The sequence below is a fragment of the Buceros rhinoceros genome, unplaced genomic scaffold (genome assembly GCF_000710305.1).
Source record: "Buceros rhinoceros silvestris isolate BGI_N320 unplaced genomic scaffold, ASM71030v1 scaffold41334, whole genome shotgun sequence".
Classification (NCBI taxonomy): Eukaryota; Metazoa; Chordata; class Aves; order Bucerotiformes; family Bucerotidae; genus Buceros; species Buceros rhinoceros.
The window spans coordinates 51566-66766 of NW_010410764.1; the positions used below are offsets into that span (position 1 = coordinate 51566).

At 37.2% G+C, this 15201-nt stretch overlaps 1 protein-coding gene across 1 annotated transcript in view; it reads left to right on the forward strand.

Moving 5' to 3' along the window:
- IARS (isoleucyl-tRNA synthetase) overlaps positions 1-15201 on the forward strand; it is a gene marked incomplete at its 3' end in the record, with an annotated part of 90621 nt that overhangs the window by 50415 nt on the left and 25005 nt on the right. Inside the window, exons 15-19 of the mRNA XM_010135728.1 lie at positions 1913-1986; positions 2335-2529; positions 8033-8119; positions 8742-8825; positions 12854-13001. Of these exons, the coding sequence (XP_010134030.1) occupies positions 1913-1986; positions 2335-2529; positions 8033-8119; positions 8742-8825; positions 12854-13001 (588 nt within the window). The remainder of the gene's footprint in view (positions 1-1912; positions 1987-2334; positions 2530-8032; positions 8120-8741; positions 8826-12853; positions 13002-15201) is intronic.

Consider the following 15201-nt stretch of genomic DNA (forward strand, 5'->3'; position numbering starts at 1 on the left):
TAGGGAAAGGGGCCAGGCAACTAAAGGAGACATTGGCATTGGACATAGCTGTAATTTGAGTGCATAAACCAGTTTGTTCCTTGCAGAAGTTAGTATGTGCGGCCTAATGAGGGGTGGGGTTTGATTAGCATCTACTTGCAGTATTGTTCTCTTGCCTTCAAGTATGTGATGAGCTTCCCTTGGGACAAAGTAGCTCCATCCCCCCATCTTGGACAGAGGCAGTCTTATTCAGTATGGTGATATCTGTGTTCCTCTGCTTGTTGGTGGATTTTTCACATGGTCTTGGGTTTATTCATTCTATGAATATGTTTTGCTGGGTGCAGTTCTGCAGATGCATCCAATATTCAGATTTTTACTTAAGTATTGAAATACTCGCTTCAAAAAGCAACAACTAATGGGTAGTTTTTAACACAGAGCATGGTATGAAATGATATTCCAATATTAAGGTTAGAGAAGATGAAGTAATCAGTGTATCAAAGGGTATTTTTTACCCATGCTGCTATTAAAACTTTTTCTTCCACCAGCAGTGTGAACTAAGCACCTGCTGCCTGCTTACTTGAGCTTGTACGATTGCTTATGGGGCTACACAGAGAAAGAACAACAGATCTGGGTTTAAAAATAGTTTGTTGATGAAGGTGTGTTTTTAACTGGGATTGATTCCCAGTGTGAACTGCAGACTGTTATTCTTGACTGTTATAATTGTTGTAATGCTTCACTTCCTATAGAAAAAGAAGATCAATAGGTAAATAATTCAGAAGTTACATCTGAAAAGTACTTTAATGATAAAAGATGAAGATTAGTAATGCAGATCAGCAGTTGAATCAGACTAGGAAAATCATGGCTTAAAAACAAGATCAGACCGAGTTTGTCTCCATTATAATTCACGACAGGTTTTTGGAATTAAATACTCCAAAACCATTTTGTTAGTCACACTTTCTGTATGTATACATATGCATATATTTAAAGCTTCTGACTGACTGTATACTCTGACTTACTGTATCCTAAGAGCAACTCAGAAAGCTACTGTGTGTGAAAAATGTCTAGCCTACTTATGGCTTCTTTATATTGGTACATTTAACTCCTTCCCTGTCAGATCTGTCAAAACCCAGGTTTTTTCTGTGGCAGTTCTAAATTGGACTTACAGCTCGTGGGACTGGATCTACAAAATCTAGACCTGTGCTGCAGCTTGTGGCTCAATCCTGCCAGATGAGAGAGAGCCAGAGGGCTCTGGGGAGAGTTAAACTTGATTAAAACATAAAGCGAAGAAATATTTGCTTTTCTCCTCCTCTCCTAAAAACAGTTTTTCAGAATCATTTGTTACGTCAACGTTTCATGACATCAATGCACGTCTGTTGCTGTAACTTTTTGCTTTTTTTTAGGTAGTATGTTGATGCAATAAAAAAAGTCTGTTTCTTAATAAGCCCCTTGTGAGCTGTGACAGTTTTTTTCACTTTAAAAAAGATGCTGTTAATAGGAACCATCTAGTGAACCTCGGATGGAACACTTATACTCAATTATGAGCAATTTAGCTGCTTACCTTAGCTTTCAAAGAGGAACCTGGGATCTGAAACTCCTATCTGTATAAAAGTCAGGATCATTGAATTTTCAGAGGTGATTGTGTTGTGGGTTGTTTGGATGGGGGAGTCCAAACAACAAAACCCCACTTTTTTGATAGCTGACAATGTGCTTGTTCTTCCAAGTTTCCAATTATTCTGACATTAAATCACTACAGTGGTGTCTAACATTGTTTGCTGCTCTGTTAGATTGAAGAAGTGGACCTTGTGCAAAGTTCTTGTCTTTTCAGCTGTATCAGCCTCTTTTGAAGACACTGACTGACCTACAAGTCTGATGTTGAAAATAAATTGCCATCGTGTGCAAATAACAGACTAAATTTCTTGAGTGTCTCTTACAGGTAATTTGTATCGGTTCAATGGCAGAGTTGGAAGAGCTGTCTGGAGAGAAAGTCACTGATCTCCATCGAGAAAGGTCAGTCACAGAGATTAAGTAACTATGAAAAATAGTTGAGCAGACATAAAAAAATACTGGTTTTCTGTACCCAAACCCTGGGAAGCATATTTAGGGCAAAATATAAAAGTAGTAAGAGGTATTGCAATGAAAACTTTTTCCTTTCTTCTGATTTGGGCACTGTTAATACAAAAAAAAAACCCCTCTAAAATAGCTTTAAATTATAAAAAGTGTCAAAGGAGATGCTGACCTTTTTGAAGAATCATTAAAATTAAACCCCAAACTTCCTAATGTGCAAGCATAATGTTAACTTTTTGTGCTAATTATCTTTTTTTGTTTAGAATTTGTCAATCTTTTTCTTTCCCATAGTATTGATCACATAACTATCCCTTCACGCTGTGGCAAGGGCTTACTGCACCGTGTCCCTGAAGTTTTTGATTGCTGGTTTGAGAGTGGAAGCATGCCTTATGCACAAGTCCATTATCCATTTGAAAACAAGAGAGAACTTGAAGATGCTTTCCCTGCTGACTTCATTGCTGAAGGCATTGACCAAACCCGAGGATGGTAATTCTCTGCCACTTTATTTTGTGGTACAAAAAATGTGTGTCTAACACTGTTACATCTGCAAGGGATTCTAAAGCTTGGTTACAAAAATGTTGCAGAAAGATGGTATTTTAGCAAGGAATCTTCCTGGTTCTTGGAAAACATCATTAGGCAAGGAAGAATCTCAGCAGCTGAATTATCATAGAACTTCAGTTATCTACTAGAAAAGAACAGCACTTGAGTCAGTTGAAATTGAAATGTTTTGAGGATTTCAAGGCAATGTATAGGCTAGTCATTTTTGCCCCCAGATTAAATATGAATTTGGGATTTCTGAGTAGGGAAAAAACCCCAATTAAGTCAGACTTACAGTTTGCAAAAATCAAATTTTCTAACTGTAAACTTGATCTGATTGTTTGATTCCTTTCTTGATAAATGCTTTTCAATCATTGATGAAATTATTTCTCTAATCTTAGATTTTCTCTAGGTACCGTGTTCTCGTACATTCATGCACGCATACATACAGTTTTGGTTTTGGCATTTTTAAGTGTTTGTTTTTGATGTTTGAGGTTTGCTGTGAAAACTGGCAGATTAAGATGAAGTTGTGTGTTTTCCTGATTAGTACATTCGACTATGTATAAATCTTCTACCTAGTAACCTGAGTTCCTAGAGTTAAATAAATTCCTCTGGAGCATAGTTGACTCCTCCCTTTGCCTGCTCCCCTATTTCCCCAGCAGACCAACCAGCCAACTCAAAGCCGTAGGACATGGGCTTTTGTGTGTGAAGTTGAGAGTAAGATTTATACATACTCTTAATGGTCCTCAAAACAGAAATTATGTTGGCAAGTTTGGCAGTTAGGGAGGGACTGCTTAAGTCTTGCATAGTGAAACAGGGACTCCTCACAGCATAAAAATACTTTTCAGAATATAGCTGCATCTTACCTAGTTAGTGCTATGCATAATGTTTGTAATGTGTCCTCAAAACAGTACTTCCTGCAGGTCAGAATTGGGGTGACCTGATGAACTTAGTTAAAACTGGCCTCTTGCATGTATAGTGACTTTTTGCATTCTTTTTCCCCTCCCTTAAAGTAGTCTTTGTAAGGCCATGAGTTTGTGGTGATCTTTATCTGTGCTCTCCACAATTGTGTATCGCAACATACTAGTTGTGGTGTGTTTCAGTGATAGTACACAACTAAGTACTGTGGCATAGCATGATACCCAGCAGTGGAGGGACATACTGATCTCATTTGTGGGTCACTATTTTCTCCTCAGGCAGTGCTGGATCCAGTGTATACAGTGAATCCTATGGTTCTTCATTTATTTTCTTTTCTTTACTGTTGCATAGAGCATGTGGATACCACACTGTTAATTTGACAAATACTAATTTAGGAAATATTAAATTTAAAATGGCATGTTATATATTATGTTTAAGTACTTGTTTCATCTTGAGGAAAATTGATAGGTTTTGTTTATTGGGGGGACAACCTGCTTACTCTGCAGCAGCTGTGATTTGGGGACTGGGAGAGGCTAGTACAGTGTTAGAATGAAGAAGGAAAGGAGAAGAATATCTGAAAGCTGTAATACTAGTGATTCCATGTATTAGGCTTTCTGCAGCTTTTGTTCATTATGACCACAAAAGGAGAATTAAAAAATTAGTTTTTCTTCTTCTGTTATTCTGTGAAAAATTAGAAAATTTTTGTTTTCTTTTTAAGAAAAGAGACAAAGAAAAAACTGTTTGATAAAGACATATAGAAGGCACAGTCAGAAAATGTTTTTCTCCTTGCTATATCTTAAAAAGACAGAAAGGCATTTATTGTAATTTAGGTGCAAAAAATGAAAAAAAATTGAAAGATGTGACAATATGTACTCATTCTTACTCTGTGCAAGGGAGCTACTGAATTGTAAAAGTTCAACAGAATTAAAAATGGTTTGGGATTTTTATGTGGATACAAAATCTATTCCTGTATTTTTACAGTAATTGTAACTAGCAGGAGTAATGATAAATTTTAGGTTTAGTTATTTGAGATTGGGATATCACAGAGGATTAGAGTGTATCACACCCACTTACTGCTGTGTTTCTTTTTGTGCTGTCCTTTGAAGCATGTGTGGGAGACATGACAGATGAAAAGATAAGTCTGATCTCGTGCATCCAGTGGAACTCTCTAGTGCCATTAAAGAATGCACTCATAATTTTTACAAGTTGGCTTTTTTTATACTATGATATTAATCTAGACTTGAGTGTAGTGAAACATCCGGAACTGCCAACTATCACGTTTCCAGTTTATAACGGTCTTTTCTTTTTTGAATAAAGTAGCCTGTGGTTAAGCATCAGCTTTCCATTTCCTTAGTAGGCTGAACTGCATCATCTCACTAACTGACAATATGCCATGGAAAAACAACAGAAGTCCAAGCTGATGCCAGTGGTGACTCCATGGATGTAGACATACACCTGCTGTGTTTCGGTCTCAGCCCACACGCTTGTGTTCTGTAGTGTAGGCAATGTGCAAATGGAGACTTTCATATGCCAATCTGCAGTAGATTGCTTTGTGTTTTTAATGTCAGCATAAGAGTTACTGTAATTCTTCACCAGTCCCAAGTTTTGTCTCATCTGTTTGTGGGTGGAATACCAAACCCTTGCCTCAATACGTGATGCTGATACCTTTCCCATGGTGCTCATGCCTGTTAATGAGCTGGTGCTTTAAGAACAGCTCGCATTCTGTGATTTGTAAAAGAGCACTTACGTTTTGTGAAAGAGAGAAGGAATTAAGATGTGAGGTGGTGGTGGTTTTTGGTAGAAGGTAAAGCACTCAGGCTGTTATTAAGAAGAGTTCTCATTCTAAAACTGTAGGTCTTTTAGTTTTTTGCTAAGTCTTAGAAAAAATGAGGATATTGTCAAGAGAAGACACATGTATCTTTCTACTAGTGTGATAGGCTATATTCATAATAGACCTAAGTGAATAATAAGCTGCTGAGTTCTGAAATGTTGGGAGAATAGTATGTGATTTTTTTTTTTTTTTTTTTTTTTTTTTTATTTAAAGCATTCTGTATGAAGTGTTAAGATTCAGAATGAAGATTAGTTTTGTGTCAGGTCAGAGACTGCAGCTGATGTGAAGTGGCGACTGATAAGTGGTGAAAGGCTGAGAAGGTAGAAATCCAGTGGCTTCTGTTTTACTCAACAGAGAGAAAGTAAAGGGAGACAAGGGGAAAACTGTGACCAAATTCATGAGCTAGGAGAGTGATCTTTTTGATGACTTTCTGCATGGGTATGAGGAAGAGCTGAATTGTATTTGTTAAAGCTAGAGGAAAAAAATCTTACTGTAGTTTGGTTGCAATTCTGGTAGTCCAGACGGATTGGTAGGAAAGGCTCTGTCTGTGATTGTACAGAGGAAGATGCAACAGGATTTATAGTCACAGTCAGAATGTGGTGGCCTACAGGGAGTTCGCAGACGAAGGCTTTTTGGCATGGACCACAGGGTTATGAATTTACCCACAGTTGTTCAAGAAAGGAGAAAACAGAGAGAGTGGTGTTAAGGTGTTTTTATTATTGTTTTGGCTGACAGTTATGTATCAGCAAGAACATAACTAGAAGCGGGCTGAGATTTGGTGAATGGAAGATGGAGTGGAGATAAGTTAAGGAAGTAGTCAGAAACAAACGCGGACAAGATATTCCTAAAATAAGGTGCAGAGAGACATTTCTTTAAAATATTCAGAGTGACTGAGGTGAATTTTTTTTTTGAAGGATAATCTGAGAAAGAATGAGAAGAGTTTTGTCAGAATGTTCTAGAAACCAGTGGATCGTAGGATCTCAAGGACAGTCTTGTAACTGCCACCGAGGTACCTCATTGCCGAGGGTCATTGGGTTTGACAATGTCAGTAATATAAAATTTATGAAAAGTTTTTGGAAGTATTTTTTCAGTGCCCATGGTCCATCTGTACAATTTTCCTAATACAAAGAGTATTCAACATTCTTCTGGTTGTTTCTGCTTCGTCTTCTTAATTGCAAGTGCACCTGCTTTTATGGGAGGATTTGCAACAAGTTTGCAGAAAATGATGGGAGTTTGTTGATGAGATACCTTCATACTGAATACTATAGGAGTACTGCTGTGTTTGTAATGAGCTGTCATCCTTGTAGGCTGAAGGTGTTGAGCATCTGAGTAAATGTGCAGATGTTTGTGTTTAGGGGTTTTCTTAAGGTTGAAAATGAAGATCGGGATTTCAAGTGCACGTGTTTATGTGCAGGTGGAGAAGCGTTGGTTAAAATTCATAAAATTACAATGTAATTTAAGAAAGAGAATTAGTATCCTGCAGCGTGAATTGAGATGATTTTGAGAATTAAAAGCCTGTCTCAGAGATAAGCATCAGAGTTGTCACGTAAGCCACTCAATAAATGCAGTAATGCACCAGTGACCTTTTACAGAGCATTGGATCCTCCAGTTTCAGAATAATGCTTTTGCAATTATAGGCAGCTTTTTGGTAAAAACTGCTTTGGAATATACAGATGGATCTACACCCCTGCTACCCCCCCCCAAGTGTTTCTCCACTAAACCTTCATGCAAATGCATAATTCTGAGGCATAATCTCCTGTGCCTTATTCTAAATCAATTAGATTTTTTATAATCATCTGCAGTTTTAAGGTTGCTAAGCAATCATCAGTGTGATACTCATTTTTAACCACGAAAGCTGTGGCTCACTCTCAAGGTATTTTCTAAAAAGTTATTACCAGCAGTACAGTTACAGAAGCTCATAGATACCTCCTTTGGTGAAGGTTCTGACTCCTGAGTATGAAATTACCACATCCTCTTGTACCTCTGCTGAATTTCTCAGATAGAATCATATCTTGATATACTGAACAATAGGTGCCTGTGCTTGCTCCAGCACTGATTCCTTAAGTGCCCTAGATAATTTATAGAGTTACTGTAAACACATCAAATGGAGGGGGAGTGAAACCACCACTGCCCCTTGTTGTGGAGCTCATCTATGTTCTCATACTCATAGCTGGTTAAATTAGCCATCACTAGAAACTAAGTTTGATTGGAAGGAGGCTCCGCTCACTTTATTAACTTGCTTTTATGCTCCCAGCAGTAATTGTACTATTGTCTGCTAGGTTGAAGAATACACAAAGTGTGCCAGTCCTGTCTGCTGTTGTCTCTTCCTGTCTGATCGTGTATTCAGAGGTTTACAGTGAGCAAAAAAGGGAGTTTGTTCAGGGACAGAATTCTCTTTTCTATTTTAAGGGGAAAAATGATACAATTATCTCCTTTATGTCCTTCCTTATGCTTACTCTTACAATTTTTCAACATTTGTGGACTAGTAGATCGCAGCTGAGCAAACAGCACAATATGCTACAAAGAGTTAAAAGGTTTACTTACAATAAGCTACTCTTCTAAGTCTCTGCCACATAAATGTTCCATGTACTTAAATTTTAACTTTGATACAGTAAAACATAATGAAAAATTTCTTTTGTAATGAAGGACATGTGGACTTTAGATTGGTGTATTTAGAAAGTCACATTGATGTTGTCTTTTCAGGTTCTACACTTTGCTGGTGCTGTCCACCGCTCTTTTTGGAAGACCTCCTTTCAAGAATGTAATTGTGAATGGTCTCGTTCTTGCCAGGTTGGTATGTCAGTCACTTCTTCCCTGAACAGATTCTTAGTCAAAGAGTATTTCAGGTAAGTCCCTGTGAATTTTAGATTAAATCTGAAATGGACTTTGGAGCTGTGAAGACTTGTCAGGGAGACATTGGTGTTGGCTCCTGACTGTGTGAGGTTTACACATCCCAGCTATTAGTCCTAGAGAGAGAAAATGAATAACAAGTCAGAACGGGAAAGAATAGGAAATAAATGATATCTGTTACGCAGAGCAAAGGGGATTGTGAATGTACTTTTAGATGTAAGTTTAAATAAGCTAACTATTTTTGTTTCCCTTTAATTTCAAATAAAGCTATGCCATTGGGCTGGGGGAATTGATTCAAAACAAGTGCATCTTCCCTCAACTTTAGTAGGAAAGACAAATTTCCTGCTAAGATTTGTAACTTGGAGCCTCTTGGGTTGAGTTTGGGTTTTTTTCAATTGCTCTCGGGTTCAACAGTCATACTGAAATGATATGCTAATATGTAATTATGTCTGTGCTACCAAGAACAGAACAGAAAAATTAAGCTGGATTTAAGGGGCTTTTTCCTTTATTCATGTATTACAAGAATTCTGGGAATTTATGCCTACATTCTGATATTTTCTAGTGATGGCCAAAAAATGAGCAAAAGGAAGAAGAATTACCCTGATCCAATGAGTATTGTAAATAGTTATGGAGCTGATGCGCTAAGGTAGGATTTCAGTAATTAATGTGCAGTCTGGTATGTTTGCTTTTTGTTCGTAGCAGACGTGTCCCAGGAGGGCTGTGTATGGGGTTTTGACAATTAGCAGTAGGAAGAAAGTTAATTTTAGAAACTCGTAGACCACTATGTTAGCCAAATAGCTGGAAGAGGGGATGACTCAAAAGAACTGGCAATAGTTACAGTTCCTGGGCTTTCTATACCCTTGTCTAATCTTCTGCAGGACTGGTAACAACTAAAGCTGATGTGCTGACATAGGGGACTGCTGTCAGAAAGTGGGTGTCCAGTGTGTACAGAAGGCTTGCGCTTAAGCCAGCACCGACTGCTGTTGCAGCCAGTAGTCTGCATTGACCCAATGAAAATTTGAATAAAATCTTTGAGAACAATACTATTAGTTTACTGCTAAATTGTTATTGTAGGGAAGGATTACTATATAATGCACAGAAATGTTTCTTTGCTCCTTATATATTTTCTGAAGAAAACATGTTTCTTAATTCTTAATGTTTAAGGATATAGGACGTACCTAATAGTAGTGAAACTAGAAAAGCAGAAGTGGACCAGCCTAATGTGTACAAATAGATTGTCCTGGTCAACAGAGATTAACCACAGTTCAAGTGTTCCATTAAAGTTATACTAACGAATAAATGTAATCGTGCAGTTGGCTGGTACTTTGGCTAGATGCACTGACTACATGCATGAAGTAGTATCTTGAGGTAAAGGTACAATTAAGGCATTTTTAATAACTGCGGGAGTACCTTACACACGCGTTTCTCAAGAGCCCTGTAACTCTTGCTATATGTCAGAAAATCTTAAACTAACACACACTGAGGTACATGTTACAACTCTACACAGTAGTGATCGGGCTGAAGGAAAGGTTAGTGCACCATGGGGTTTTGTTTTTTTGAGAAGGATGGTTGTTGCTTGTTCTAGATAATTTTAAAAAATAGATGTGAAGTTCCTTATTGTTTCAAGCTTCAGTATTTAAAAGACCTAGTGAATTATCTTCTCACGTTTACAGTGGAAAGTTGGGTGATTTCTTAAATTTTATCAAATTTGTTCTTTACAAATAATCAAGGTGTATTAGCAGAATATCAGTGAATTGGTAACTGGAACAATGAGTGAAAAGGGTTGGAGTTACTCATATTAGAGTTTTTTTTAAATCGCAGGTGGTGTTTCCGTAAAAAAAAATAAAATCTGCCTTTTTTATAGAGCAAACCAAAGAATCTCACACACCAGAAGTTACACTTCCATTATTCATATTTTTTTATTTCTAAAAAGCTAATTCATTTTTCTGCCTGTGTACTCATTCTTTAATGTCACATTTATTTATACATAACACCCACATAGAGAGTAAAAAGCGTTGCAGACTAGGTTCATTTATGGAAGGAGCTCTGCGATTCAGTTGTCTCTGCTTATTCACTGAAGCGCTTGATGTGTTCTGTTTATAGAAAAAGCCACAACTGAGCTTTCTTCCTTGGCACTGTTTCCCTGCAGAGTTACTTTAGCTTTTGCAGTACATATATATATGTGTGTTTTTTAACTACAACTTTGAAGTATTCTCAGCAGTAGGTTGATAAATAGATCAACAGGAAATAGAGATATAAGTTGTTTAAATGAATATGCAATTGAATGAAAAGGGCAAACAAAAGAAATAACAGCACGGTAAGCAACCCAACTTCAGACTTCCTGAGACTTGAATCCTGTGTGAAATCTGTAAGAATTGTCAAAACCAGTTATATGTCAGTATTCCTAAGACCTTTGACTTCGGCTGAAAAGCTGTCAAAGCTGAAGTATGTCAGAGAGAATTTGCTGGTCATAGTACTTAAAAGCCTTTGCTTTCATGTTTCCTGAGGTAAGTACTGCGGTTAGAAGTGATGTGTTATGTTCTCCTCTTCATCTGTTCTTCAAATGCAGAAGAAATAATGTAATGCCAGAGACTACTGTTTTAGGGAGACCAAAAGGAGGTTATTTTATTGTTTCTCATACATTGTCAGAAGACTTAATAATACTGACTTGATTCAAGGAAGCATTTAGCTTCTGCCCAATGAGTAATATCACTAGGTGTAACTAAATTGATAGAACTTTTCCTATTGGGTGCCCTAATTCTCTTTCCATGTAGTATATGTAAGTATCTTTGCATTGGAATAATTCAGGAAATTACTATTATTTTAACATTCACATTTTGTAAGGTAGTGTAGGGCTGCTATGTTGAAAACAACCAACCAAACTAACAAAAACCTCCAAAACTGTAGCTTTAGAGAGCTCCATTTTTTTTAATTTCACACACTAAGAGCAATTATGACAAGAATTCTGATAGATTCTGCAGCCGGTGCTGCTGAGGTGGGTGCAAAGGAGCAATTTAGCAGATCCTTCGTAGTTCTGATGAGTTTGCATTGCTGCCGTCACGGAAGGAAAGCTGTGGAGGCAATTTGAAGTGGTCATTATTCTAGGTAAGGCCGGCCTGGAGTATCCTGGTGTACCCTAGAGCCAGACTAGCTCCCATATTTGGAGCAAAGTTATGTTTGATTTCTGAAATAAAGAGTAATAAGCACATAAATAATGGTGACGGGAGGTTTGGTTTAAATATATACTTAAAAATTTTCATTTCTATTAGGTACTTACTAGTTCATTATCATGCTTAATTGTTTTGTACTTTTGTAAATTTATAATTTGAATTCAGGTAGCATATTGAAAAATACTTTCGGGTTTTTTTTTCAGTACAGTACTGAAAATGCCCATTTCTGTGCTGCATTACCATCTGTTTACTCTGGCAGCTCTATTTTTATGTATTCATTTTTATGCAAGAAGCTCTCTCCTGAAGAATTTATGGTCTGGTATTGTTGAATGTGCTGTGTCAAACCCCATTAAGAATTTAAAGGCTCCTTTAAAAAAAGGCTCATTTAAAGGAAGTGCCTGTAAAGATATATTAGTTTAGAATCATGATTTTGAAAGTTGAGAAAGTGTGAGAAAATGTGTTAAATTTCTATTGAGAAATGCCACAATCCTTGAAATAAAAATGATTGTTTTTCATATTTGGAAAATTAAATGAAGCGTATCTAAATCAAGTTTATTTTCAAGTTTTTTTTTTAATAGCTGAGTAAGACTTGATTTCTTTTTGACTTAAGTTGATAGATACCAGTTAGTCTCTGTAGACAAGAGTATGCATTTAGGAAAGAAGATGGGATAAAGTATGAAGATCATTTTTTTTTGTGAGCTCACAGCCAGCAAGGAAGGTGGGGGATGTGTCAAGTCTCTCTGAAATAAGGAACTGTTAGCTTGAGAGAGGCTGACCTGAGGAGGATCTCTTTAGATAGGATGGATTTCATGTACAGATGAACCCCCTTGGCTGAGGTAGGCATGATTCTGTGAGGGGCTGGCTCTCATATAAATAGCCTCTGTCGCCTGAACCCTCTGCTTTGCTCTTTCAGAGCTGTTTCTGGAGCTGAGGCGCAGTTGTATTGATAGGAGGTACATCCTGTTTTGGGACTGTCTCTTGAAAATGTTAATTTCTGCTCTTTTACTTTGATTTGCTGGGTTTGCCTTGCTCCTTAGCCCTGTATTTGCAGTGGGCCTGAAGATTTTTATAATTGAGGGAATGAACTGGTCTGAGTAGAAAGGTACTATGTCATTGTGAAGGGATTTGAAATGTTACTGAAGCAATAGGTGCCATTCTAAAGATCAACACTAATGCCATACATCTACTGCTTGTTTTATACTGCGGTACCATCTGAGCATATGTTATCACTTCAGTTAACTTCTAGAGTAAAAAAGATGATTTAAATTCGAATTCCATATGTAGTAGCATAAAAATAATTTTGCAGCACTGGGAAGTAAATTGTTGCATGTTCAATATGTTACATGCTTACAGAACTGTGTTCCTTGGCGTTCTTAGTGTGAAATTGCTCCCTTGGGTGTCTTTATCTTGCTATGCAGCTCTCTAGGGTTTACTGCATGTTTAAATGTATTTCTATTGGTATATGCAGTTTTAAGCTTTTAGGTATTGTGTTTTCATTTTGCAGGTTATACCTGATCAATTCTCCTGTGGTAAGAGCAGAAAATCTGCGATTTAAGGAGGAAGGAGTAAGGGATGTACTGAAGGATGTCTTCCTGCCCTGGTACAATGCATATCGCTTTCTTGTGCAGAATGTTCATATCCTGCAACATAAGGTACAGATCTCTAGAGCATGGAAAAGCAAAGTGGAAGGGGCTTTGTGTTTTTTCCACTGTTGGGATGAATTAGCATCATAGAGAAACTTAGATCAGAAGGCAGGTCTAGACTCTGACTCTGGAGGTCATCTGTTGTCTGATCCTTACCTCCTTGTTCAAAGCAAGAATGACTTTCAAGTTACATCAGGTCGTATACACTTGTTGTTAATTTCGATGTTATTTTCTGTCTACCCTGTTTTTTAAAGCTGTAATCACCCTTCATCTTTCCCTTCCTGACCAAGCTTATTATTATATAGAAAGGAGGAGTGGAAGGCAGGGGACTGTCAAAACATAACAGCTATAATTTCTCAGATTAGGGTGCTTTTGGTTCCCTTTTATTTGTGTAAATGTGGCACTATTGCATTCATACTCTAGAATTACAGCACAAGATGGGGACTTTGAGTTTGTGGGATTAATACATACTAAGCAATTATCACCTCGCTGGGAATACTACTTAAAAGCCAGGTACCACATGTGCACGAGGAATCCTTCTGAAATGTCCCTATTAAGCCTTGTTCTCTATCAGTTGTCTTCTCAGTGTTTGTGTAGTAGCTTGGAGGCAGTAGATGCCACTAATACTGCCTGGAGTGCTGCTGCCGCCCTTTCTTTGCTGTTACCCCACATCATGTAGTCAGGCATGGCTGCGCTGCAGGAGGGATGCCATTGGAGGATGGCAGATGGACTGCAAGTTTCTCTGCTCCGAGAACACTGCTTAATAGCATACCGATTTAACACAAATAGAACTGAAAATAAGTCATGAAAGTTATTTTCAGTATTGGCTTCTGTGGCAATTTCTCAAGCTAACTTATTTACTTTAATTATGAATCTGCATAAAAATATTTAACTTGGGAATACTCAATACTGAATAAATTAGCCACAGCAAGAAGATTGCCTTCTGTAACATGACACTTAATTTTTTTAAAAGTTAAATTTAAATACAATTTAGAAAAAAAGACATGGAATGGAAAGAAAGGCAAATCATCACAAAAGCAATAATGCTTTAGGCTTGTAGATTACATATGAAGTGTACTAAATAATGCTGGTTGAGTGACGAGTTTCTGCACTTTCAGAATGAAAGCAAGATGAAAATTTCTTTATTATAGTAATTTTTCCTTTAAATTTAAGATTTTACATGTATATTGTAGTTTCTGTTGAAACCCATTTTTTCTTTAAGCTGAGATTAATGATAGAGGGTTACCACTTGTTAGTGCAGACTTTTATGGGAGAGTAGTAACTAAGTGACAAAGTTCAAACCCTGTACTATAGATGGAATTACGCTAGCAGCCAAGTCAGTGTGGAGAGCTGCCATTTGCAGCAATGAATGCTGCTGACTTCAATAATAATACAGTAAACAGCTGACTTAAATACATGGTTTTGTCTTTTTAACAACCCCTTTTGGGAAGAAAGTTTGACGTCTTCAGATCCTAATATTTAACAAATCTTTTCTTAGGATCCCTAGACAGAATTCATCTAACTTGTGCATTGCCCAAGAAATACATATCAGTTTTTCCTGTTTGGCCTTTGAATTATCTAAAGTGTGCTTTGCAGCTTTTTGCTGTGATACTATTAAATCTTGCAAGATCAGCCACATTGGTGATGGAAGACCCCAGAGGAAAATCCAGGTGCTTAAGCAGTTTGGTAGTTTTGGTAATTCAGCAGATATAATTTTTTATTAGGCAAAAGAATGTGCTGTTGGAGGTGATAGTGCTTAAATTAGATTTCATGCACAAGCTTAAACAACTTTTTCATTGTATTCTGCCTCCTGCAAGAGAAACTGCAATCCCAGTGTCCCGGTTGAAGTCTAATAATTTTATGCTTACTGTAATTACTACAGTAATTGTAGTTGGTTAAATGGTTGCTGACCTAATCCTGAGGTTGCTGCACTTTTGGTGTGCAGATGCGTTTGTTTCCTAAGAATCTTCTCCTATATACTTTGTAAGAAGATGTGTAATTACTGGTTTGAATAATACAAACAGATTTTTTTCATCTAGATTCTGTGGAAAGAGAAAATCCAAAGATTCTTAAAACCAGGTGTTAAATACTCCTTTTAAATCTGAAAAAACCAAAACAAAACCAAACCCCAACCAAACCCCCTGTTTTCAAGCAGTTGTAAGACCATTCACGTGGTCAAGGGTTAGTCTGTAGGCACGAACAAGTGTGG